This window comes from Strix aluco, chromosome 3 (genome assembly GCF_031877795.1).
Source record: "Strix aluco isolate bStrAlu1 chromosome 3, bStrAlu1.hap1, whole genome shotgun sequence".
Classification (NCBI taxonomy): domain Eukaryota; kingdom Metazoa; phylum Chordata; class Aves; order Strigiformes; family Strigidae; genus Strix; species Strix aluco.
In genome coordinates, this window is record NC_133933.1 from 22,555,629 (window position 1) to 22,580,843 (window position 25,215).

The 25,215-nt window shown below is 43.9% G+C and overlaps 1 protein-coding gene across 1 annotated transcript in view; it reads right to left on the reverse strand.

Moving 5' to 3' along the window:
- ALK (ALK receptor tyrosine kinase) overlaps nucleotides 1-24,331 on the reverse strand; it is a 320,348-nt gene extending 296,017 nt beyond the window's left edge. The window contains exon 1 of the mRNA XM_074817734.1: nucleotides 23,749-24,331. Within this exon, the coding sequence (XP_074673835.1) occupies nucleotides 23,749-24,331 (583 nt within the window). The remainder of the gene's footprint in view (nucleotides 1-23,748) is intronic.
- Between the last annotated feature and the right edge of the window lie 884 nt (nucleotides 24,332-25,215).

Consider the following 25,215-nt stretch of genomic DNA (forward strand, 5'->3'; position numbering starts at 1 on the left):
TGCATGTACAGACCAACAATAACAGCTCTAAGGAGAGATAATCAACTTTAAAGTGAGGTCGATGAACCACCAAATAGATTACTTGATAATTGCTGCATGAGAGGAACTCTGCCCACCTCGGCGTTTCACATGATTGCACCACATCTTATATCTTTCTCAAATACATTCTGAAGTTTCACAAGCTCTGCATTTTAGGACACTGCAACACAAAAGGAGCAGGGAAAGGCTTATTCCAGCATTTGCTGTACAGCCAACCATAAATATTTTGAATTCAGCTGTCCCTAAGTGAGAAGAGGGTAGAGACTATTAAATAGAAATCAATGGTCATGCTTCATATATTACTTGATGTTTTACTTTTTCCAGGGCTTTGATTATAAAATGTAACACAGAATGAGCAGATGCGCATCTCCTGTTTTATGCTATTTTTCTCTGCTTTGCTGCCTTCCCTGTTCCTTGCCCTGTTGCACTGCATCCTAGGGGAAAGTGGATGAATTTCTGCAGGGAGATGACGGTGCAGTCGCCATGTTTCTCTTTTGTTGGACAGCAGCACTGCGTGCACACTTCTTGTGTTCCAGAAAAGTACTTACAGACAGGAAACAAATTGCACAGTGTGAGCTTAAATACAGACTAGATCAGGCATACTTACAAATAATTGACTTTTGATAGTTGCCAAGTGGCATATTCAATATTTAACACTAGATTGAATGAAAAGCATAACGGGCAATCGCTCCCTCCCCAAGACCATCACCACCACAGTTTGCACTCTCCGCAGCAGTCTCAGCAGAGTCCAAAGCCTGTGAGAGCTAAGGGTGATTCAATTCTTTGTTGCTCCTAAAAATAATCCTATAAGAGCAAGAATGAGGTCTCAGAGACAGAAGCTAGTCATACCACCATTTGTGTTACAGCACCACAAAAGGAGTCCAGGATTTTGAAACTTGAGGCACATAAGAGCTTTTGAATATTATATTCTGTGCTATGTGATCAATCATATACTGAAAAGGGTGAATGGCCAGTGTGAACATTTTACAAACATCCCAAGCAGTAAAATATATCCACCAGCTTCTGGACCACTGTTTTTAAATCTGGTGCATGCAGTCACCAGTGATCTGGAAATACAGTAATTTGTTAGAGCTATATAGAGAGTTTTACTCAACTGAGAAAGAAAGGGGGATATAAGCAAAGGGGAGTGAAAGAATATTTTATTGAAAACAATACTCCAGATGCATCCAGAACAGTCATCTGGGAGACATATAAAACCACGACATACGGAATAGAGTTTTTGTGTTCTTCCCAAAGAAAGTAAAAACACAATATAACTTATAATTAGTACAAACAGAAACGAGGTTAAATTCACAGTCATATATTGCCAGAATGATTCTAACAGGCTGAATGAAAAAAGCTTATGTAGGCAGAATTTCAGCTTGCAGAAATATGAGATATTTATCTGAGTTACAAGACAGCGAGAATGACAGAACCACTAAATTCACATGCAGGTTTCTAAAATTAATTTTTGTTCATATAACGAACTGTCAGATTGCCAACATTGACTCTATATACTCTGGAGCCACATACTTCTCTCATATCATGTTGTTCTTACTCTCTTAAAGACAACAACTATTTTTTTCTTGCTTCAAACATAATATTTTAGTGTTTCTCACTGATGAGGTGAATCTTTGACTAGGGGACCTTCCTGATGGAAACACTGCGAGGGGGGAGAAGAAGCACAAGATAATTTACATAAATCTATTGCAATTATTTCTCCTTAATTATGCATGCAGCTGGCTCTATTTTAAGACATGCCATTGCACCGTGCACACAAGCAGTAAGGGTATCTGTCACTCCATGTGTCAGTCTTTAACATTCTCACCCACCTGCCTGCGAATCACTAGCAGCAACCAAAAAGAAGCAGTCAGGCTTGTGGCCACCTGCCATTCATCAGCATTGTCAGAATACTGCTGGTGCCTCTTCATATTTCTCTCATGTCAAGCCTTTTTTGCACTGTATTCAAAATAACAGGTCAATTTGTTCTTTACTACTAAGTTACTCCATGAACTTCTCATTCACTATCAAATTAAGCAGCCCCATTTTTGAAAACAGTCACACAAATCTAAACTGTCAGTTAAAAACAAGTTGAATTAGTGCAAAAAATATACACAGTTGTGTTTATATTAATTAACACTGGCTTAAGATGAAGATATGTTAAACTCAGCTTTAATCTCCTCTCTAATGACACTGCTGTACTTTTTTTTTTTTCCTGGCAAAGATTCTATTTTTAGTCCCAGATGTTTTGTTCAGGTACATATCAAGGAAGTGCTATGTTTGTCCAGGCTTCTAGAGCATGGAGGAACCTTATCATTGGTAGAAGATACCCATGCTGTTGCATCAGTGCTATGTACAGATGCTCAGGAGAATCAGGATCTTTCCTCAAATACAAGGCAGCACCTGGAAACCTCTGCCATCCACAGCACAAGCACACATACCACAGCCATAAAACACCAGCACAGTAGGTTTGAAGCTTACTTATAAGCCCTGGCTGTACTATCTCCCCAGAACGGAAAGAAAAACTGAGGTAGAAACTTCCTACCTGGCAGCCCAGCAGGTATCTTCTGCACTATCACATCTGCTCACATATTTACACGGATGCCTGCATTGTTCACTGTCACCTGCCCAACTCCTGCAACTTCTTTGGGACAAAATATCTCATAAGGACATCGCTCTCCTGGCTTCAGTACTGAGGAGCAGTGTCACAAACTGGTCATAAAGAGGATGTCTCAAACAACTCGAGTGGGACACCCTGTGGGGGAGAAGCACAGCAAGCTCTGTGGAGGTGGGGTGGTGGGCCATTTGTCTCCCCTTCCCTCCTGTTGTTGCCCAGAAACAGAACTTGCCTCACTGCAAAAGTGCAAGCCAAAGAAAATGAGATCCTTCTGGAACAACCTATTGCACAGACATAAGAAAGACTCTTTAAAGACAACACCGCACCTGTGTCTTTGTCGACCCACCACCTACAGACCAAGCTTGTTACTCTACAACAACGCAGGATCCAAGGGTCGTGATTCCCCTTTTTCTATCCCCTCCTCTTCTCTTTTCTCTTTCCTCCTTCCTCTTTCTGCTCTCTCTCTCTCTCTCCTTCTTACATACATGCACATATGTAAGTTTTGTACAAACTGCAAGTGGTTGTTACGAAAATAGTCTCATTGCCAAACTGCCTTTATTCTCGAAGGTTATCAGTTGACCATTGCCAAATTGTCTATTTGCTTGCTGAAGGTTATCAGTTGATCGCTGCCAAATTGTCTCCACCCATTCACTAAAGTTGTCAGTTACAAGCATAATTGTTCCTCTGAGTCACTGTTGTGACTCGACCCACTCTGCGTCTCCGCCAAGTAGAGACTGGCTCTTCCACCGGCACGCAGGCTCTCGGGGAATTCAAAAGATTCACCTCCCTCATAACCCACTGCATGGGACAAGGCAATTAGTCATGATGACCCAACATGAAACTGTTGAGAACGGTTAACAGTCTAGCAAGAGTTAGATACACCTAACAATTCAAATAATGGGTTGTTTCCTAATCTGATACCCTATACCATTTAGCTAGAAGCCAGGGTCTTTTCACATGGAATTCCTATGTATGGACTTGTTTTTTGGCATTTGCAGTACTATTCATTCTCATTTTGCTAGAAATATCCTGTGTTTGGGAAATGAGCTTGCATGACAGTCTAACACATACTAACAGCAGGGCAGCATCGCTACCTTCTCTTCTTTCCACTCTTCCTCTCCCTGCCTGCCTTCTCCCAAAAAATAAAAAAAATAAATAAAAAAAAAAAAACGTAGCTGGTAAAACGAGAGTCAGACCTCACCAGAGCTAAGTATCTATCTCGTACTGATTGAAAAATGGCCCCTATCAGAGGTCATTTACTTGGTGGGACTGGTTTTCAAAGCACTGTGAAATCCCATTATAGTGGGTAGAAAAAGGTCACTGGGCTTCCACAAACTGTCCTTTCTTATCACTGAAGCTTATTTTTATTTCAAATATCATTGTTATTTGTGTTTCATTTAAACTATTGCGTGTGAAGCTCTGAACTCAACTTTTAATTTGTGCTAAAACTGACACACAGTCAATATTGAAAACGATAAAACAAATAGGTCCTTAGATTGCACTAAATTATCGGTATAGTGGTAGGCATTATACAAGATGCTAAAACCAGCATTTTGTTTGGTAACACATATAATAAAAATGATTGCACCTATTTTGAATTTTTCCTTGCAATGCTGCTGTGTAAAGCGTTCTGCCTGTCTTTAGTATTTTATCCTACAGCGAAACATGGGGAAGAGACTGATGATGCATCCATCCAGTAAAAAATTAGTTTTGATCGCACAATGAATTGTTAAAACCATGCGTGTACCACACAGGTCAATAATTGCTATGGCATTCAGCACTGAACGTCATTCATTGACATAAAAAAATGTAAGGGGTTGCAGAAAAACAACACAGACTCATCAAACACCTTGTTCTAACAGCTATTTTTGAAGCAAAGGATATAGGCTATTAGAGTTCAGGAGATTATGAAACCACGCAAAATCCACTCATTCATGGAGATAAGATTTATCGAATCACTAGGACATATTCCCCCTGTTCTTTTAAGGTATTTCATAATAACACTGACAGATGAAAGGCTTGGATGCCTGGCTCCTTAGCCCATAACACTGCCAAAACTCCAAAATTTATCAAAATGACAATTCAAAGCTATTTGCCCCTAGTTATTATAGAAGGGTCAGTTGGATTTTACACAACTCATCTTAAATGATTGATGAAAGACACCGGAAAGACAGTCACCATTGCCTTCCAGGGATGCAATGCATTGCTCCAAGCTGAAATGCTAGACACACCTCAGGATGCAAAACACACTTTAGAAAAGTTATTGATAAAACATGGGCCTTGGAGAAGCATCATTATTTTTTGCTATTAATAATAAATATTTTCTATTCCTGTGAAATGTATGTGTATCTGAAAGGATGTTTGAGGAGGAAATGGAAGAGAGGTTGGTTACAGGTGAAGGTTGGGCTAGAATTGGAGAAGCATTCAAGGCTAAGGTCTTGCAAACAATTCAGACTGTCAAAACACAATGGTGAAGATATTGTCAGATTCATTCTTCTCTAAAAATCTGGACTGGAATCGTATTTATAAAAAGGACACTGAAAATATTTTGGCCATATGCAATATAGAAAGTAATATTTGAAGCCGCTGTAATCCTCTGTTCTATACCCTTTGTACAATGTCAAAAAAGGCCAAAGGAGAACTGACTCCTTTTCCTGAGATTTTCTCTACTTTCTTAATAGAGTTAAGGCCCAAATAGAATGCAGACAGTTATACGATTAATTATACCACCACAGAAGAACGCAACCCAGCTCAAAAGAGCAAAAGGAAAGCAGTGTTTGTACTTCCACAGCCTGACCTGCCAATGCCCCAGTCTGATCCTAGGAGGCAAAGGTCTGCAACAGAGTTGGACGCCATCTGTGTTTGCATTCCCAGCAACGCTAACAGATGTAGCTGAAAAGAAACAGCAGTTTCTTATGGCTTTTATTTGGGTTTGGGGGTTTTTTTTGTTTTTTAATTTATTTTAAATATACAGACAAGGATAAATTTCACAAAGAAATTAGCTATCGTCATCAATTTCTTGAAGCTAATCCCAACAGAGGACACTTCTTGTCTCTGAGAGGCTTTGTCACCTATACTCTTAGCAGATGTCTATTCAAAAAACCACGAACTACTTTATGAACAGCAGAAAGCCCTGAGGTCACTTTTACCTATTTTCCTGCAATGCATAATCTTCAAAATTCATTTCATTTTTTCATGATAATTTTGTGATCTCTTTTGATGCTGAAAATGTTATTTTCTTTTCTTTCCTGGGAGGAACTGCATTTTTAATCAGGCTTCCCAGAAAGAGCTTTTGCTGATCTTAATGTGAAAAGAAGTCTCCAAAAAAAATATACCCAGGAAATGTTACTTCAGAATGACAGAGTTTGTCTGACAGCATGGAAGATGAAATGGCTTAGGTCCTTAAATTATCTCTTCTCTACAGACCACAGAAGAGTGTTTGGAAAGCTGAACACTGAAATACGGTTATGTCTAGAGACTGCTTGGCTTCTACCACACATCACAGGAACATCTGGAGAGACGCAATTAGAGCACAAACAGCTGCAATGCCCGTGCTTGCTAATCTGAATTGTTTCCTTGTCACCTTGTGCTCCCTCACTGACTGCTGCATCTACCGAGTGACCTGCATTTTATAACTCATTTCTCAACTGTGTTGTATTATCATACAAATATTAAACAGCAGTAGGTTCACTGATCTGTTAACAGAGCGGGCAGGTGTCAACGGGCTGACCTGCTGTCTCTGCGAGTGAGCCAAATAGTAGTCCTGTGTAACAACCAGATACCCAAGCCGTGCCCTAAAGCAGTTGGAGAACTCGTGCATGACATGAGATTCGATGATTTCATCAAAAATCTGTCACTCTCCTGATGAGAGACACTGCTTTATTCTGCTGATGTGCATGGTAAGCAATCACGTATGCAGAGTACCATAAATCTGAGCACAATACTCCAAGCAGAGAGACTCAGATTGCTGGCACTCACAAAAAGACAGAATAATACAGTTAAGAACATGTATCACAGGGTAGCACAACACAGCTCAAGCTGCCTTAAAAAAGCCTGGCCAAATCCTATTTGATGATGTCTGCAGTCACAGACCACAGAATCACAGAATGGTTGAGGTTGGAAGGAACTTCTGGGCCTATTTAGGAATTGCTTAGACAAAACTCATTGAAGTTTTTGGTGTGCCAAGAAACTGATTTGCAGGTCCTAAGACCAACTGTAATGGATTAGATGTTTGCACTTCGCATATCTCATCCAGGCAGAGGAAAGCCACGATCTTCAGGTACTGCTCAGCTGACATTTTATTACAGCCATACAGTTCTAACTGGGGCACAAGAGCTTTAGTGACCTGGGGAAGGTCACTTACCAGCATAGGCCTACGGTGGCACCGCTGGCAATGCCACCCATCGTCACCCATCACCAAGCACTGTCCTGGCAGGTGCACCAGGCAGTGACTCACTGCTGGTTTTACCTGGGGTAGTGGCATGCATTTATCAGCCCTAACAGGTAAATTACATCAGACCCCAAAAAGAGGGAGGAAAAGAACAAAGTGAACGATGTGAAGTATTCTAAGATTAAAGAAAACAGGAGGTCAGAGTTTATCATCTTCCCCACACGATCAGAGATGTTCCCCAATGACACAGATAACAGCACAACCTATTCAGCGTAATGCCTTAGGAGAAAGCCAAATTCACTGCTATTCCCTACCACTTCAGGAGAATTGCAAGGTTCACTGATGTCATTATTTAACTGAAAAATTAGGATCATGAAAGACTATGGATCTGCTACAAAACTTCACTTTCCACCACTCTTAACTCTAGCAATTTGTCATTTTCTTGGGCATCAGTCTTACTTGTTTTGACCTCCTCAACAGCTCCAATTATAAACACTTTTAAAAACTGCATTTCAAGGAAAATGATTGACAGGTGAAATCTTAGTTGTTTAATATATTAGTAAATATCTTCTGTTATTGAATAGCACAGGAATAAGCATCAACACTGGTGAAAAATGGAGTCCCTCACTATCAAGACATCAGTTACACAAGAAGTAACTCTTAATTTTATGAATGATCATGTCTGATTGTGAAACACTGAAACTGCCCTTATCTCTCTCTACTTTAAAGGGTAAAGCTGCCTGCCTCATCTTCCATTTAGCCAGCAAAAAAGTTGACAAGCCAGTAGTTTATCACCTTGCTGTGGAACCTCCCTTAGGTTTGTCACAGATTTAGTGCTACTCAGAGGAACTGCAGCATGCTGCTTTTATGGAGTGCCTTTGAGAGAAGAGTCACTTGTTCAGAGATACAATATAAAAAATGGGAAGTCACATCAATGCAGGTCTGCATAGGACCAAGTCATGACATTATCAGTCACAGCGAGGTACAATTTCCACCACAATCAGCCTCATTGGAGGAAGAGGCCATTTTGGGAAGGGATTCCCATTTGCTGTAGTACAGTATCATAGCACAGCATGTAGCTTGCTCAGATAGAAAAAAAAAGGTTTTAACAGAGAAGCTTCTGGTAAAAACAGACAAACGAGTTTGCTTGGAAAATAAAATCTGACGGGTCTCTGCATTTAAAGCAGGTGAGATTCAGACCACTAGAGCTGAACTTGCCCCTCTGCAGCTCCAACTTTGGGTCTGATCCAGAAGGCCTTTTATCTGCAGCTTTCTACAGAGGTGATTTTCAAAACTGAGCCTTCATGAAACAAACTCTGGCTCCAAAAGTCAAGCACTCTCCCTGTCCTTGGACATGCATTGAAAGGAACAGCTGAAACTCCCTGTGTGTGACCCCAGAAGTCTGTACCAACAGTAGATGCAACGGAGAGGCAAGAGGTACCTGTGTTTTACCCAGAGAAAACAGAACTGCTTCCAGACCTTGCAGGATTCTGTTCTTAAGAGACACATAATCGTTCCAAGACAATGGAAGTCTCCATGAGGATCTGGCAACAGGCTTTAGTGAAGCAGGGACCAGTGTTGGGAGGCCAGCGGTAAGGCTTTAGACAGAGAACCATGTTCTCAAACCTACTCTGAAAGCCAGGCTTTTGTTGCTAGGCTAGGGACACACCTGGAGCATCTCAAAAAATCACTGTATAAAGCTTTTCTTCTTGGAGTATCAGCATGAAAATCCTGAGGCAGAACACAAGTTTATACTGTCTAAGATGACTCACAGTGCCCCCATGAGAGAGAAGTCTTGGTCTTGCCATGAAATCAAAACTATTAATAAAATAGATGTTTCCCAGGATGTTACCCCAAAGCGACAATCAACGGACCAGTTTAGAACCTAGGAAAAAAATATTTCTGAATCATTTGCTTGAACTAACACAGGAGATTAAAAGGTACTTCCATGTTAGTTGTAAACTAGTTTGGATAAGAGTTTTCATTATATTTTAGGTACTTTGCCTGCTCTTCCTTCTGATAATTCTGTTGATGTGACTTTAATATAATCTAGTCTGATCTTCATATTATTTTTCTTTTCCTTGAGCTTTTAATCTGGACCCCACTAACATCCCCACGTGCTTCTGGGGAAAGGGATAAGAGTGGTGATAAAAGACATGATAAGAGACAAGATCATATTTCAGCTCTTTATCTTTGCAGATGGGTTTGACTATCACAGCCCCTTTGGAACAGATTTTAGAGGCAGGAACAAGGCATTTTCTGTCCCTTCTCGAGTAAAAAGTGGTGTTCTCCATTCAGATGGATATTTCAGGTTAGCTGACTTTTTCTTTTCAGAAAGGACATTGCCTCATTTCCCCCCTTCCAATCCTTTGACCCTATTTTTAAAAATAACTTATTTTCAAACTTCTAAGTGACAAAAGTGTATTTGAAATAATGTTAGTATCATATACTGAGAACTTTTCATGGGGCAGAAAGGGCAAATTTGTTAAACTTTTTCAAATATTTCAAGTCTGGGATACCATGTAAAAGTGCCTTACCACGAAGGCATGACCACAGTAGCATAGGCAGGGCAGACAAGGGGAAGGGTGCTTATCCTCAGTTAGGAGACCCACCTGGTCTGTTTGTGCTGTACTCCCTGGGGTAAATCAAACATATTTTAAGTAAATGTAAGAAACTTGAAACTAGGTCTTCAGAGATGCAACGCTTAATAAACAGTGGATGTAAAATTTTTAAGACATGGCTGTCAGAACCTTCCATTTCTTTAGGTAGATTCTGATAAGTCTACAAGTGCTTTCCTCCTGTCACTGGACTCTGGAGAGCTGACATTTTTCCTTTTGCTTGCACTAAGAAGTTGTTACTACTTCATTCCCCTTCCTGGGCTGATGTTTCCCTTGTTTTCATTCAACTGAAAACCCAGACATAGGATGACAAAGGTCTAAGAGTTGGCTACAGCAGGAGGTGTTTAAAGACTAACAACCATGCTACAGTGCAACAGTTTATGTCAAAAAGCCCCTTCCACAAAACAGTAAGAATTCAAGAACAAGGGCTCTCAGCATCCCACAAGCTCATTTGGCCTGTATCAACAGTACAGACAATACTGGTTTGGCCACTAAACTTAGCACCAGTGTCTTCCTTTGCTTACCATCTAGACTAAGTGCTGACAAAATTGCTGCCAGATTGAAAAGAAGTTCTATTTCTCCTCTTCTGACACAAAAAAAATGGGGTGTGCTGTGTCTCCCTGTGCACTCACAGCAGATGGCCCGATAGCAAAGAGTGGGAGAGGTGGTTCCTGCCTAGCCTGGATGTACCTGAGGAAAGCAGAAAAGTGGAGTAGATGTACAACAGGAAGATGCCATTGGCTTCAGTAGACTTTGGATCAGCCCCTTATGCCTCCCATCAAATTCCAGTCCGAGGTCTTCAAGAAAATGTAGAAATTATGACTGCATGGAAGAGAAACCCCTGCCTATGCTACAGCCTAAATCTGGGACTTGTCTCCACTCAGTTTGATCATTCTTATGGGATGACAGTCATTGCTTTCTCCACAGGACACTATACTTCAAAGCAAAGTAATATACTGCCTTCAGTTACACTAATGCAATCCCCTTTGATTTATTTCTTCTACCATTTCAGTCAACGTCCCAGCGAGTCATCTACTTACCAGCTGCACATCTGCTTGACAGCTTTAGGGATCCTTCTCAAGCAATAAGTCCTGAATGTCTTTCCAGTGTCTTATGCTCCAGCTCTTTACTGTTTAGAGGATATTGCTCTATTTATTCTCAGCTTCATAGTCCTCTCAATGTTTATCTACCAGCACTGCCATCTTTCAAGCCACTGTACTTACAGATAAGGCCTTCTGCATCTGATTACCGGTCCAGTTATTATTTGCTGGTTTGTCCTCTATATTTAGATGTATTTTACATATTTGCTGGCTTCATTTCCACACACTATTATCCTTGTCAGAGACAGAGAATAACAGTTTCAGTCATAACAATAATCCTGTAGCCAGCTCCACTAACATTTTGCTAATTCTGCCTCCTGCTCATAGCCCCTTGGTCATGATATTCAGAGTTAATAACAGCTTGCAACTTACAGTGGAAGGGAAAGATGAGCTACTCTTTCACCTGTTGGGTTTTTTTATTATTTCCAATAAAAATACTGAGATATGTGTTGTCTTTTAAACTTGGTATTTCTACTGGTAATAAAATACACCTTTAAACTTTTATTAACTAACTGAAAAGGAACCTAGGGTATTTTTTTTTTATTTACGTTTCACTTGCATGATCTATCTAAGGTCATGAGTTTTCATCTCCACAGGAAAATCTGGCTAGATGAGATCCAAGGAGGATCTCACCAACTTCAGCCTCAACCTTACAGCAAGTGCTCAGTGAGATACTTAAAAGAATTGTATTTTGGTTGCAAAATAAATCCCAGTGCTCAGACCCAGCTATGTTCTACTGCAGTCTCATCCTGGTTTTCTTATTGGCTTGCACTTCTTAGAACAAGAAGTCATTTCTAGGTTTCCTTCAACATCCCTATCACCATGTTGACAGATAGCCCTTAGACAATTCGATCCCTTGGTATACCAGTGTACTCACCTGTGGGTGAAGTGAGAATTACAGCACATTTGTCTCACAGCTGTTCTGTGTTTCCTACCTAGGAAGGGGCTCTACGAATGCATAGCATTACTACCTGCAGAGGCAACCTGACCGTCCAACTCCTCAAGACTCAATCTAGTATGTCATTGTCTGTTTTCAAGCCTGAACGGTGTCTTTCATTACACTAAAGGTCTTCCTTCCCATTAATCTTGTTGAGCAGCTCTCCTCTCCAAGCTCTGCTGCCCACAATTTGTGATTCCTTATTGTTGAGCATCCATCACACGTAAAATCAGTCCTAAGCACCCCATTACTCACATATTTAGAGATGTCAAAGCAAGGCCTCCATGTAGCTCCCAGAGCACTTTAGAATTCCCTTCTGCTTTCCCATCAAAAAGGCAAAAAGGACATAAGCAGACAGCATCTTATTTGAACTTACCAGGGAGGTAGATTTCCTTATACAGAAAGTTATGAGGAGGAGCAAGGCAAAAAAGGCAACTATACAGCACAATTACAGTTAATGAGGCATGAACATCACAAGGTTCAGCTAAGCAAGGACCCAGTCCTAGCTCCTTCAGGTGACTTTTTCAGTGCCAATACAATAGGATAACTTTCTGTGACAACCGTGTATGAAAACTAAGGTGAGTCTCCTTTCTCGCGTTGTAATTTATATTAGACCACTGTGCACAGCACTTCAGGACTCAGAAACTATCAGAGTTTTCTTCTGCTCAACCTGGTCTTCAGTTTGGTTCAGGGATCATCTCCATAAAGTTATGATGCGTACATACAACTATGACCCAATGAGATCAGGGAAACTGGAGAATATCTGGAAAAAAAAAATCACTAATATAAGGTGTCTGAAGAAGTTTCATACATTCAAGAACTTCCATTATTAGGATAAGCCTCACAGGAAGTTGTTGAGCTCGTCTCTAAATGGCATCTCTGAAAACTTTGAATTCACACTTATTATTAAAGGGGAAAGGATGATCAATTGGTCCCCAGAGTCTATCCACTAATGGATTCCTTCTCCCAGCACAGGATTGCTGTAGCTCATTCATTCACTCATTCATTCATTCATCACTCTGCAGTTGCGCAAACAGACTCTGTAAACAAAAACTCTTCACCAGCAAACTCCCACCGTGCTAGCAATATTAAGTGGCAAGCATATGAACACCCTGCAGAGAAGCAGAGGCAAATAGTTCATTGATATTTCTTTTTCTTCTTATTGGTATAGTTGATACTGCTTTACAACCGATGTAAAAAGATAGGTTACACTGGTAATAAACCTCAATACATTAAGTCTCCATACAGACTGGTTGCTGAAGGCTTAATATCAGTCATAATTATTATCCATAAAATGTTATTGAATCAGATCTTAAAAGTTAATGCTGCTTTGTTTCAGGAGATAAAGGACAGTAGGCTGGCAAGGCAGAGAAGGAAACGTTGGGCTTTTGATCAATCTTTGTGTGATTTAAAACCTTAACCACAAAAGGGAGTGGGCACTTCAAACATTATCCAAAATCCTATGAGCTGGCCTAAGCAGAGTCCTATGGCAACAGTGATTACTCAGAGGATGTTTTATCTTTGAACTTGATACCACTGCCCAGATGGAAGACTTAACTCTTTTCTTAAACTCAGGACTGGCGAACACTGCCCTTTTAAGACAGCATTGCACTTCAGACTGTGATGTGCACTTAGTAGGTAAATCTCCTCAGCACAGAGGGGCTTTCCTAAGATGGAACCTCGCACCACCCATTTAAGCCCTTGTTGCTCACAGCATCACCTTCAAAAATGGACATTTGCCTTCAGAGCCCTCACGTTAATACTAGAGCTCCCTATCTGCAAAGCAGGTGCCCTGACAGAAGGCATCAGGCAACTGGTTAATGGAGCACGTAAGCTGCCTTAACATTTACAGCTAATAAAGACTGATATCCTCCCTGTCCACAAACATTTTATTCAGCTTTCCACACTCACAATATCACTAATCCAGCCCTCCCTTTCCCTTTTTGTAGTACAGTACTGCAACAGTCTGAAGCCATTACTCATCTCTACAAAGAGCCAAGAGGAAGAAACATGAGAGCTGGGAAGGAGCACAGGGGACCAGCGTGTGTGTCCTCCCTGCCAAAAGCCATAGTGCTTCCCAGTGAGAGAGAGACCTTGGCTCCTATGTAAAATGAGCCTCGTCTCCTTCTTTCCTTGGTTACTCAGCAAATACTAATCATCGTGTGGGCACCCCAGTGCCCTGTAAAGTGAGACATTTTTAAAGTTGACCACAGGCTCTAGTCCTTTAAAAACAAAGGGAGCAGGTTCTGATTTCTGTGCCAGCTCTCAAGCCAGCCCTGACTAGATTCACTCCCCGCCTCTGTAATGCACCTGTTTTGCAAAGCAACCATTAAATTTGGAAGCTTTATGGAATACGACATTTTTCAAATCTAGAAAGTATGCCAAGGAAATCATGCAGAAGGGTAATAGGAAATACTTGCAGGAGACCTATTCTGAATTGTCTCCACATAGATAAGGCACAGAATTCCTTTCCTTAAAGATTTTATTAACCTTTTGCTGATGGAAGGAGATTACTGATTGAGAGCTAGATGAGGTCAGTGCAGCAATTATATTTCGAATCCTCTTCAAATAAGGCTCTTGTACAAGGTAAGAAAAAAAGTTGACAAAATGAATTGTTACTTAAACCGAGTCTTTTAGAAGAATAATTAACCTATAATAACTATTCTGGCCTCCTCTCCAGCCCTGAAAAGTAATCCTTTCTCATTAGTTTCAAGTTTAATTAGCATCAATAATGAAATGTCCCTCAGAAATAACCACTGCATCGTGCTCTCTAATGCTGACATACACTGCCCTACAAACAGAAAGGCCACAGGGCAATGTCTGAAGATAGGGAGAGGCTCAGCAGATCACAGATGCTCCCAAAACCAAAAAGCAAACAATACTGTAAAAAGCATGGAATGTGACAAAAACAGATTTATTTGAAAGACAAGTGTCGCAAATACAGTGTGGAGCGGAGAAGACTCGAAGATGGTTTTGGCAACAACTGCTGCAGTATTTCCAGTGAGTTACTGAGCCTCTCAACTCTAATTTCTTGTTCTTTCTTGGCCTTTTGGCTGAAGCAGAGAGAGACATCACTATTTAGTATATTCTATATGAGAAAATTGTATTCAGCACTTGCAGTCTAACATAATCAAATAATGCTTTTTCCATCCCTGGCTTCTATGATCTCTCTGTAAAATAGATACAATAATGCTTAGCATTGTCACTGGGGTGATAAGGCTTAAAGTACTTTGAGAATCTAACATGAAAGATGCTATAAAAAGCCCAGACATTCTGATGCATCTGAGATAGCCTGTTAAGTAATGGGCTAGCAGAAACAGCAGGCGAATGCCAACGTACAAGTTGTAATTAGAGGTCTGCTGCAACTTGCAGAGCTCTGAAGGATCACCACAGATTTCTAATAGGTGAAGTCACAGATATTCAGCTGCATGTCACAGGCACTACAGTGACTGCATTCAGAAGAACCATGCGAGCTTTCAAAACCAAGCTGGAATCTTCAATAACAAGTCCTAGAAAGAGTATGACATACGGAGAAACACCATTTCCGATATGGCTATTGATGCATATCATTCAGTATGCACTTAGACTAGTATTACCTCTTCCTAACAGACATCAAGAAATACATAGCATAAGAATCCACACACGGCCATGTCACACCGTACTCCCACCCTCACCACTGCAGTATCCCTGCTTTTTCCATGACCAAGTGTTCTCTGCTCTTCACTTTACACAGAACCATTTTCTCTCCCTTTGCCCAGCCTGTAACTCAGAGATAAAGTCATGGTTTTCTTTCATCACAAGGTTTTGTAAGACATGAGACCAGAGAGAGATGCTTGTCAGTAAGAAAATGGGGAAAAGGCTGCAGAAAGAGCCTGCACCTCTTTCTTGACAGTGCACTGCTACTGGGGAAATCCCAGTCTAAAATGGATTCAGCATATGCCCTTGTTTGGGCAGGAAAGGTAGTTCTTCTGTCTTGATGTAAACGTTGGACTACCACTGAAAGACTTCTGAGATTTGCAAACTGGACTGAAGAGTTGCTAGAGACAAGTTATAAAGGGGATGCCCCACATTTCTAGAACCATCTAGATGAAAAGTTCCTGCCTAGTATCTCCACTTTGCCATCTGTAATCCACAAAGGAACAGGCAAACCACTGAAGTTTTAAACAATCTCAAATCCCCCATTCCGTGTTCATTTCTGATACCTTACGTAGGAAACCATAAAGGGCAAACCTTCTCCCACCGTCTCCACAATGTTTGCCATTCCCAGGACAGCCAGTGCTCAGCTACCCACTACCCAACAGCAGCCCACACCTGCAGCTCCTCACTGCAAATGGAGATGGTGCCCAGGCGCAGCTTCTAAATGCACCCTGGCCACGAGCAGAGGACCCACAGCCTACCCCACTCCCCCTCACGTTTCATGGGGCTCCAAGCAACCCTGACCAAAGCCTCACACAGTATTCAAACTACAAATCTAAATTTGACCATTTGCTTCAAGATAGGTGGCATTCTAATAGCCAAAGGCAGGGCTCATAATTTTTCAAAGAAACAGAAGCTCAATCTCTTGTAGCATCAAACAAGACTGATGCTATTTTAAGTTTCAGAAGTTTGCTGTCACTGAAGTGAAGGAAATAGCAGTCCTATGATCAGCACTGCAGAGATGGGAATAAATCAATATGGTAGGCTGTTTTAGCTTTTCCCTTAGAAATCTGAGAGTTCAGACTGCACCTTATTGTCTTTATTGAGGTTCTTAGAAAGTAAAAGCACTAGTAATCCACAAAAAATAGCACCTTCTACCAACAGAGTTCAAAAGCAATCAAAACTACCCTTGCCTTGCAAAGGAAGTATCTGCCACAAAGGGAAGTATTCCATGTCGCACAACACGTCAGCGGCAGAGCTCTGTATACACAACCCCTCTTCAGAGCCCAGTTCCTCATGTGATTCTCTCCTCCTCCCTCCTCCCTCTGTGCCATACTGATGACAGACCCAATACTGCAAGATAATCGAGTTGGAAGTCAAAGCAGAACTCGATTCTTCCAGCTACTCTTGCAGCTACTTACTGAAGTTCTTTGGCAAAAGGAAAACTAAATGCAAAATATTACCTGATATACTGTTTTCAAACCACAAGGGTCACTTCAGGTTTGGTACCTATTTTTCCATGTTTGATTCCATCTTTGTACAATAGTTTACCATTTTCTTTAAAGCGCCTGGTGTTAGAAACTTGTCTGAAGTCTGTTTGCAGCCAGCCACCAGCTCTCTCTCCTGGATACAGCTAGAATACTTCAACTATGTCATAGATCCTACACGACTAACAAGATGACTCTCCCTCACTATAACTGACATAGTTTATAGCTTCTGAAAGCAGAGATATCGAAGTCCTACCTATGCTATTACAGGGAATTTCTGAGTAGCCATGCTAAGCAGGATAGTGACCACCATGAAGCTACTTGGCCACCTGTCATAAATCAAAATACTCATGTAAATTAGACTTTAGTCTCAAAATGTGTTTCTTGCCTAAATATTTAAACATATAAATAACCTCCAGCCATTCCAGCTTGTCATTTTAAGCTTTCTGACATTTATTGTTCACAAGAAAAGAAAGGTCAGACTTATCAAATCTGCATTTATGCTTCCATGACATTTTTCTCCGACCAAATTTTTCTGAATTAGAGAAGCAAGACAAATGTGGCACCTTTCATAAAGGACCTTTCTCAGCTCAGCATTGAGGTCTCAGCAGCCCCATTGAGCTCAGAAGTGGCTTCTCAAGAAACAGATGCTGTGGCTCAGTGGATAGAAAGAGATTTGGAAAGCAGGCAACCTGAATTGCTGTTTGCTGTCAGGTAAATCACTTGTGCCAGAAAAGTCCTAGTCTCAGTGCTCTAGTTCTGGGTAGCCCAAGTGGATGCTTTGGTATGAGAATTAAAGACAAGAAACGTCCAGGCACAGCGTGGAATTTGCTGCCGCTTGCGAAGAAAATCACAACTTGGACTCCCAAAACACCATCACCCCAAATGAGTTAGCACTGATATATTGAAAAGGTGATACCTTCTTTACTATGATGAGGCTCATTTATTTGGGAATTTTTGAGTACGTGTTAAATACTACCAATCTCCCCTCACTTCTTCTACTTTTTTGAGCTAATTCACAAACATTGTCACAAACACAGATTTTATTTCCTATCATGTAATGTTCCTGTGAGATGTGCAGTGAACAAAATGACCAGATTACTTCAGGATACAATTCAATCACACACTGCAAAACCACCTCTGATTTTGAAGAAAGTCTCTGCATTTGTATAATAAAGCACTTAAGTCTCCCGGTACACTTTTTTGCTGTAGGTATTTATTCCCTGTTTTTAAGGATGCAGAAATAAAAGCACAGCAAATTTAGAGAAAACATCTTTTTTAAATGTGCCATAAATGTTCATTCAAATAAAAAAATAAATATAATAAACTGATACTTGTGCCCCTTTTGGTGTTTGTTTATGGACATTTTACTGAACATGCTTATGAATAACAACATTCATAAGAACAATGAGCCTAAAAGTAAACAAAATTTGCAGAAAACAGACCTAGAAATCAAACATATTGCGCGTAATCCTGACTCCCACTGAAGATGAGCAACACCACATAACTCTGGTCCAAGCAAAACCATGTGGAATAGTGATCACAGCACGTTTTCCATGAACCGCTCAAAGACTGTGCATCACTTCTAACTATCTGCGAAATAACTGGCAACAAATTTGCAAAGCCCTAAATTTTTGTGGTCAGCAAGAAAATAGTGCATAAGGCACCATCAGTCAAGAGGCTCATATGCTATGAGTTTTCTTGGTGCTGACAGAGTAGGAAAGTGACTTGGAGAGGAACAGGCAGGAAAGCAGCAGGACCAAGGATCATGCTGCCCACAAAGCCAGGCAAACCCATCACTAGGCAATCAGTTTCCTCTTCAAGAGGCATTTACAGTTCAAGAAGAAGCACTGTGGACTGACTAAATCCACATTTCTGGAGAGCACCAGTGACTGGAGGTCTAGAGGGAGGAGCTACAGACCTACTACTCAGGGCAGAAGGACTGGGAAAGATGCTCCAAAGCACACTTAGGATTTGCTGTGATTTAGCAACTGGTAATCAGCATGCAGCACGCTGGCACCCATGACAACCCAAGGGTAGAAAAGAAAAACCTCAATTTGCACTAGTTCATGTCTAGAGTAAACTCAAGTGCAACTCGGGCCCGTCCTTAAGCTTTGGACTGGCAAAGCTGGCCTGATAGCCAAGGCAAAGTGCAAAACCCCAGCAGAAAAGAGCAAACCCACTTGCACTACAGTGAAGACCTTTCAGAAGCCCTACTACAATGCTTCAGTCTTATTCAAGTTTTGCCACTGATTTATCAGAAGAGCAAGATCAGATCTCAGATGTCGCATACAGTCAAGGAGGAGAGAAAAACAGAGAGCAGCTGGAAAGTGACTGATGTCTTTTACCAGTTTTCTGCTCAACAAGGCACAACTCCAAACTTTGTTCTTTGAAAACAGAAAAACAAGAGCAAAAAATATCAAAAGATAAATATAACTACAAGATCTTGATTAAATGCTGGTACCTCTAAGATATGCAGAAAGAATTCTGCGGACTTTAGCACAATCCGATTTCAGCTTGGAGATCTGATTTTCGTTTACAAAATGTCCACTTTCAAAACCACATTTTCCTCTAGTCTGAAGTTCTTTCTAATCTTTAGGCAAAAGCTTCCTCCCACAAATGAGTTCAGGTGCATGGTAGCAGTATCCTAAAGACGTAAAGCTTAATTGCCTCAGCATTATAATAGCATTGGTATGTAGTGAATGCAGACAGTTTCAGGGAGAATACATGTGGCAAGTTAATAAAATTTTACATGAAGGCCACAGTGCAAGAGTAGTATTTCGCCTAGCCAGAGGATGAAAAATTATGCATTGCTATTTAGAAAATATAATTGGAATGTTAAATCTATTTCATGAATGAAAGTACATTGACCTTTAGAGGGAGAAATGACTCATTTTCATCCTGTATGCCCCTTTTTAACATATGCTTCCCACCTTTGCATATGTAAGTAGCAATTAGTTTTCATGGGAAGTTATTTTATGGCCATTTCAGCTTACTAAACTTCCTGAGTAAACTCACAAGAAACCTATTTAGTAACATTTGTGGCTCAGGTGTGCTACAGGGAGTGGATTGGCTACCTGTGACGTTAACATGAAAAAAATCCAAATGCCAGTGCAGGGTTAGGGTGCAAGGGCTCTGGACCACTCTGGAGCCTGTGTGAGTGTAGAGCACTCACCCTGGACTAACCCAAAGCCATGCCTACCCACACCATATTTTCTGTGGGATGGATTTGCCAAGAAGGCCTCTCCAAGACCTCTGCACAACACGCGCTACCCTATCTGATCTTAAAGTCCTGGGAGTAATTTTAGCCCAGCAGCAGGGGATCAGTCATACAAGGGGCTGTCAGTCCTGATGCTCAGACAGTTCTTTAATGGACAGTCTCTATATAGAGACAATTTAGGATTTTTCTTCAAGAAAGCTCAGTAACCTGTCCAGAGAGTACACTGCTACAGAGACCCACTGTGTTCCGACACTATACAGCAAATCCCCTAAGACCAGAACTAAAACTGGCCAGGACCCTTCTGACGGAAAGGTTCGCTACTGTTCAGTTTCCCTTGGCAATGTACTGGCCCTTGGAGGTAGGGTGGAATTTCCAGTCAAAACCAAAGACAGTGAGAGCGAAATCAACAGCAACCTGGTACTTGGGAGGTTCACCTAAAATATGGGAGATCTGCAGCACTGCGATCCTCTCCGAACTCACCCCTCCATTCCCCTGCATCTTTTGTGGTGTGTTTTTCCACAGGCATGACTGAAATGAATTTGACTTTTTTGTCCCAGAGAAGCAGTGGGGGAAGGAAAAGAAGCCAATATTAATTCTGAAAGCATTTCCAAGAGAGGAAAACTCTCTCCTACCCAATTTTGAAAAGGCCAAACTGACACAGAAATGGTAGATGGGCTGAGGACCACAGCTTCTCTAAATAGAAGCTTTTTCTTGCAGGATGCTCTGTTCCCACAAGGATAAGTGTGTGAGAGAAATCTGACATCGAGAGTACCTGCAGGAGAGCCCTGTAAAAATTCCTGTGAACTTTATAGTTTGTCTGTTAAACAGCAGCAATCCAGTAAGTACACCCTTTCCTAATTGTTCAGTAACACACTGAGACAAATTGCTTCACGCTTTGTACGAGCATGCTGTTAAAAAGGAAAAAGGTTCACTCCAGTTAAATATCTTTGAGCTAGTACTGGAGAGTATAACAGTTAAGGAGAAGGCGGCATTTACAGGATTCTGTTGTTACCTTTAAGGTCAATGGGAATTCATCCCTTTGCAATTTTTTCTCATCCTAAAATATAATTCATTCTCCACTCACACAGAGGATAATTTGGTGAAAATAATTTAGCAAGGTAATTATATCTTTTCCTGGGAAGTACTGCAATCCTGGGCATCTCCAGCAGAGGAGAGAAAAAAAAAAAGGCAAAAAAAAAAAAAAGCTAAGCATGTCAACATAAGTGAAGCAGCTTTACATTGTTGATGGGAGGATTGTGTTGTTTGAAATCCATTTCCAATTAAGTTAACCAATGAAGGAAAGGCTCACTTGCCTTTAGGAAGGGCTTTAGTTAAGCCCCTACACATTAGCTGCAACGGTGTTAATAATTGCTGGAATCTGCACGCGTATGGGCTGGTGGATGCTGTTCATGCTGTTATCACTGTGTCAGCACATCCTGCTGTCGGCAGGGCTACACGGCACAAATTTAAGCATGGCAGTGACACATGGTGTTCACATAGGCAGCACCTTTGCAAAGCAGCAAGAATGGATTTTTAATGTTTTTAAACAAAGCCATGTTACAAATCCAGTGCAATGTCATGTAACAGTAAGGTGTCACTGCTGAAAAAGCAGAGATGCAATTTTATAGTGACACAACTTATGCATGTTAGCAACCTTGGTGTAGAATTCAAGAAGACACTAGGATTTTTACAGGAGATTATGAAGAGCTGCTCAGAAAAGTTATCACTGCGATACAGGTAAATGAGGTCCATATTCCTTACCCCTGCTTCTCCTTTTCCTGCATCCCCTGTGATTGACTTTGCACAACTGTGTTGCAGTAAGAACAGCAGAGCCTTGTCTCCAACATGATTTTACAGGGACATAGCTAACTACTACTTATCTGTCTGGAAAAACGTGAATTTCTTCTCAACAGTGAGACAGCAGACAACATCCAGAGCCTGTGGGTTTTACTAACTTGGGTTAAAGCTCCATCTGCATTGTATTCATATGATCAGAGCACCTGTTAGTTCACATGTATGCCCTTCACCCAGGTTAAAAACACACCTTCATCCTCAGAGCAAACGCATGCCCTCCAGCTCCCTTACTGCTATAAGCACCCAAGACAAGACAGCATTAAAAACTAAGGCTGTGTCTTCGCTGCCAAAGAGGGAGATCTGTAAAGCAAAGTAACTGCTACTCGCAATAAATTCCCAAAACAGAAAAAAGAGACGGTGGGGTTTGCTGTCTTTAATTTTTATTAATTATTCTTTTTTTACTGCAGTGTAGCAAGTCAAGACCTTGCTACCAAGGTAGGATGATGCATCGGCCTCACCTAGCCACCTTGTGGTAGAGGGTACCCCTGCGTTACCCCTGCCAGAACTGACACAGGAAGAGCTCGCCCAGGTATCTCACTTGAGCCGCAAGGTAAGACTGACTCACGCCCAGCCTGCTCTGACAGTCCGCTTTGATTTTCGTTTCAGGTGGAAAGAAAGAAGATGGGTTCAGTTTGTAGTTACTCGGATTGCTGGCCCAGCTTTTCAAATGAGCATCAAAAATCAGTTGCTCCAACTCTGTATTCAAAGCCCAGCACTGACTTGTCTCACCTCTTGTGAATTTACTTAAGTATATTCTGTAGTCCATTAAGTAGGTGGCTACTCAGGGACACACCATTGACTTCTACACAGCTTCATAAAAGCTGCCTAACTTAACTCACTGTGACAAATTATTTGGCCCTGCAGTCCCCTAGGTATTGTATTCTTTCAGTAGGAGAGCCTGAATCACAGCTCGCGTTCGAGGTACAATGCACACACAGAATGGAAATCCCTCTTAATCACTGGCCCAAAGCAGAGACTCGATTTGAGGTTACAGAGTTGCCTCATACTCCTGACTGTAAACCACTGCCGTCCAGAACCAAAATTTTAAGGCAGGTTCTCTCTTCACAGAAGTACCAGTGCTACACAAGCCTCCTCAGCTGTACAACTTCTTGTCTTGCTCCGCGGAGCTGACACAGTGCAGTTCACTAAGGAGCCTCTGTGGTTTTAAAAGGGACAGAAATTAACTCAGATCCAGAGACGTGAAACTCAGAGGAAAACCTGCTTCTTGCAGGTTTGGCTGTCAGCCATTAGCTTCTACGTTTAAAGAAGAGCAATAATATTTATACCAATACCCCACAGCATTAATGCACAAATTTGCTGGTCAGCCCCAGCTTTGGAAAGGTTCGTGCTGTTCCCTGAAGTCTGCCGGCATATAACCTTGGAAGCAGTTGCAGCACTTTGAGGAAGCTTCCCTTTTTCAGATGCTATTTTTTAAGTTTCGAAGAACCCGATCTTGCTGTCCTTCGACTAATGACACTTTAACCTTCGGGTGTCGCCTGCGGCTGCCTGGCACAAACGAACTCCTGGCATTTCGTGAAAACCCCTCAGCGCTTTCAAGCTCGTCCTCCTGGCCCCACAAAAGCCCCTCCATACACTTCGCGCCGGTAAAGCGCGGCCCGTAAGGCCGAGCCGCTCCGGGAAGCCGCGACTGCTCGGGGGAGCTGCGCTCCCTGCACCCGCCGGGCGGGCAGCCGGCGGGGCTCCGCGGCGGGGCGGCCCGGGCCGGGCGGCCCGGTGGAGACAGCGGCCGGCCCCGCCGGGCCTCCGCGCCCGCTGCGCCGGGGGGGAGTCCGCGGGGGCGCAGGCAGCGCGGGCGGGGGGCGCTGCCCGGCATGCAACGCAGGGCTCACCTGCCGCCGAGACGTGGAAGAGGAGGCGCGGGCGGGCGGCGCGGATGGCCGCAGACAGCCCGCGCTCGCTGCCCGGGAGGGCGCCGCGGCGCTCGGGCATCAGCCGCACCCGCAGCCGCCCGTCGCCGGCGCGGAGCCACCAGGCGAAGAGCTCGGTGAGGTTGAACTCCAGCTGCGCCCCGGCGGAGCCCGGCGGCGGCTCCCCGGCGCAGCCGTCCCGCAGGCTGCCCTCGCCCACCTCCAGCACCAGCTGCTTGGCCCGGCGCAGCCGCCGCCCGGCCGCCGAGGGCCCGCCGGGGGGGGCGGGCGGCGCGGCCCGCGGCAGCCCCCCGCGGGCGGCGCGGAGCAGAGGCGCGCAGTCCAGCCGCAGGCGGCACCGCGCCGCGGCGCTCCCCGGCGGCCCCAGCACCAGCTCCCGCACGTAGGTGCGAAACAGCGAGGGCACGACGAAGTCCACCGCCAGGCTCCTCCTCTGCAGCCGCGAGAGGCCGGGGCTCTCCCGCGGCCCCGCCGCCCCCGGGGCCAAGCTCAGGGCGAGGCAGGCGGCGGCCAGGAGGCGGGCGGCCAGCCGGCCCCCCGCCATGACCCGCCCGCCCGCGGCGGCCGGCAGCGCCCCGCGGGGCGCCGCGCCCCGTCCTGCGCCGGCGAGGGCAGGCGGCCACAGAGCGGCGCCGGGGAGCGCTGCGCCGGGCTGGCCCGCCCGGGGGGCGCCGGGCCGGGCCGGGCCGGGCCGGGCCGGGCCGGGCCGCTGCGGAGGCCGGGGAGCGCGGGGCCGCCGCCGGGCCGGTCCGCCCGGAGCCGCCGCTGCGCGGGCTTTGCCGGCTCCAACTACCCGCCACAACGCCGGCACTACCCGGCGAGCGCTGACATCACGCCCGAGCCCGCCCGCCGGCAGCCAATGCCGTCCCCGGCTGCCGTCAGTATGCAAATGTGCCGGGGCGGGGCCGGGCGCGCGGCGGGGGGGGCGCCTTCATTGAGAAAAAAAATGGCCCGGCCGCCCCCGCCGCCCGGGCCGGGCAGCGCCGTCCCTGTCCCCGTCGCCGGGCCGGGGGCTGGGGGAAGCGCCGTCCCCGGGCACGGGGCTAGGGGAGCGGCCGTTCGTGGCCCGCAGGGGGAGGCCCGGCTGCAGCCGCACCTTCACATGGCCCGGCGGGACCGGGCACCGGCCCCCGAGCCTGGCCGCCCCCCGCGCGTGATGAGGGGCCCCGGGGTCCCGCTCCCCGCCGCTTCTCTCTCTCTTCTCTGTCTCTCTGTGCAAGCAATGATGTACAGAGCTGTTCCTCTTTTCCCTGTTCCTCTTTTCCCCTTCCCCTTCCCCTTCCCCTTCCCCTTCCCCTTCCCCTTCCCCTTCCCCTTCCCCTTCCCCTTCCCCTTTCCCCTTTCCCTTTCCCTTTCCCTTTCCCTTCCCCTTTCCCTTCCCCTTCCCCTTCCCCTTTCCCCTTCCCCTTCCCCTTTCCCCTTCCCCTT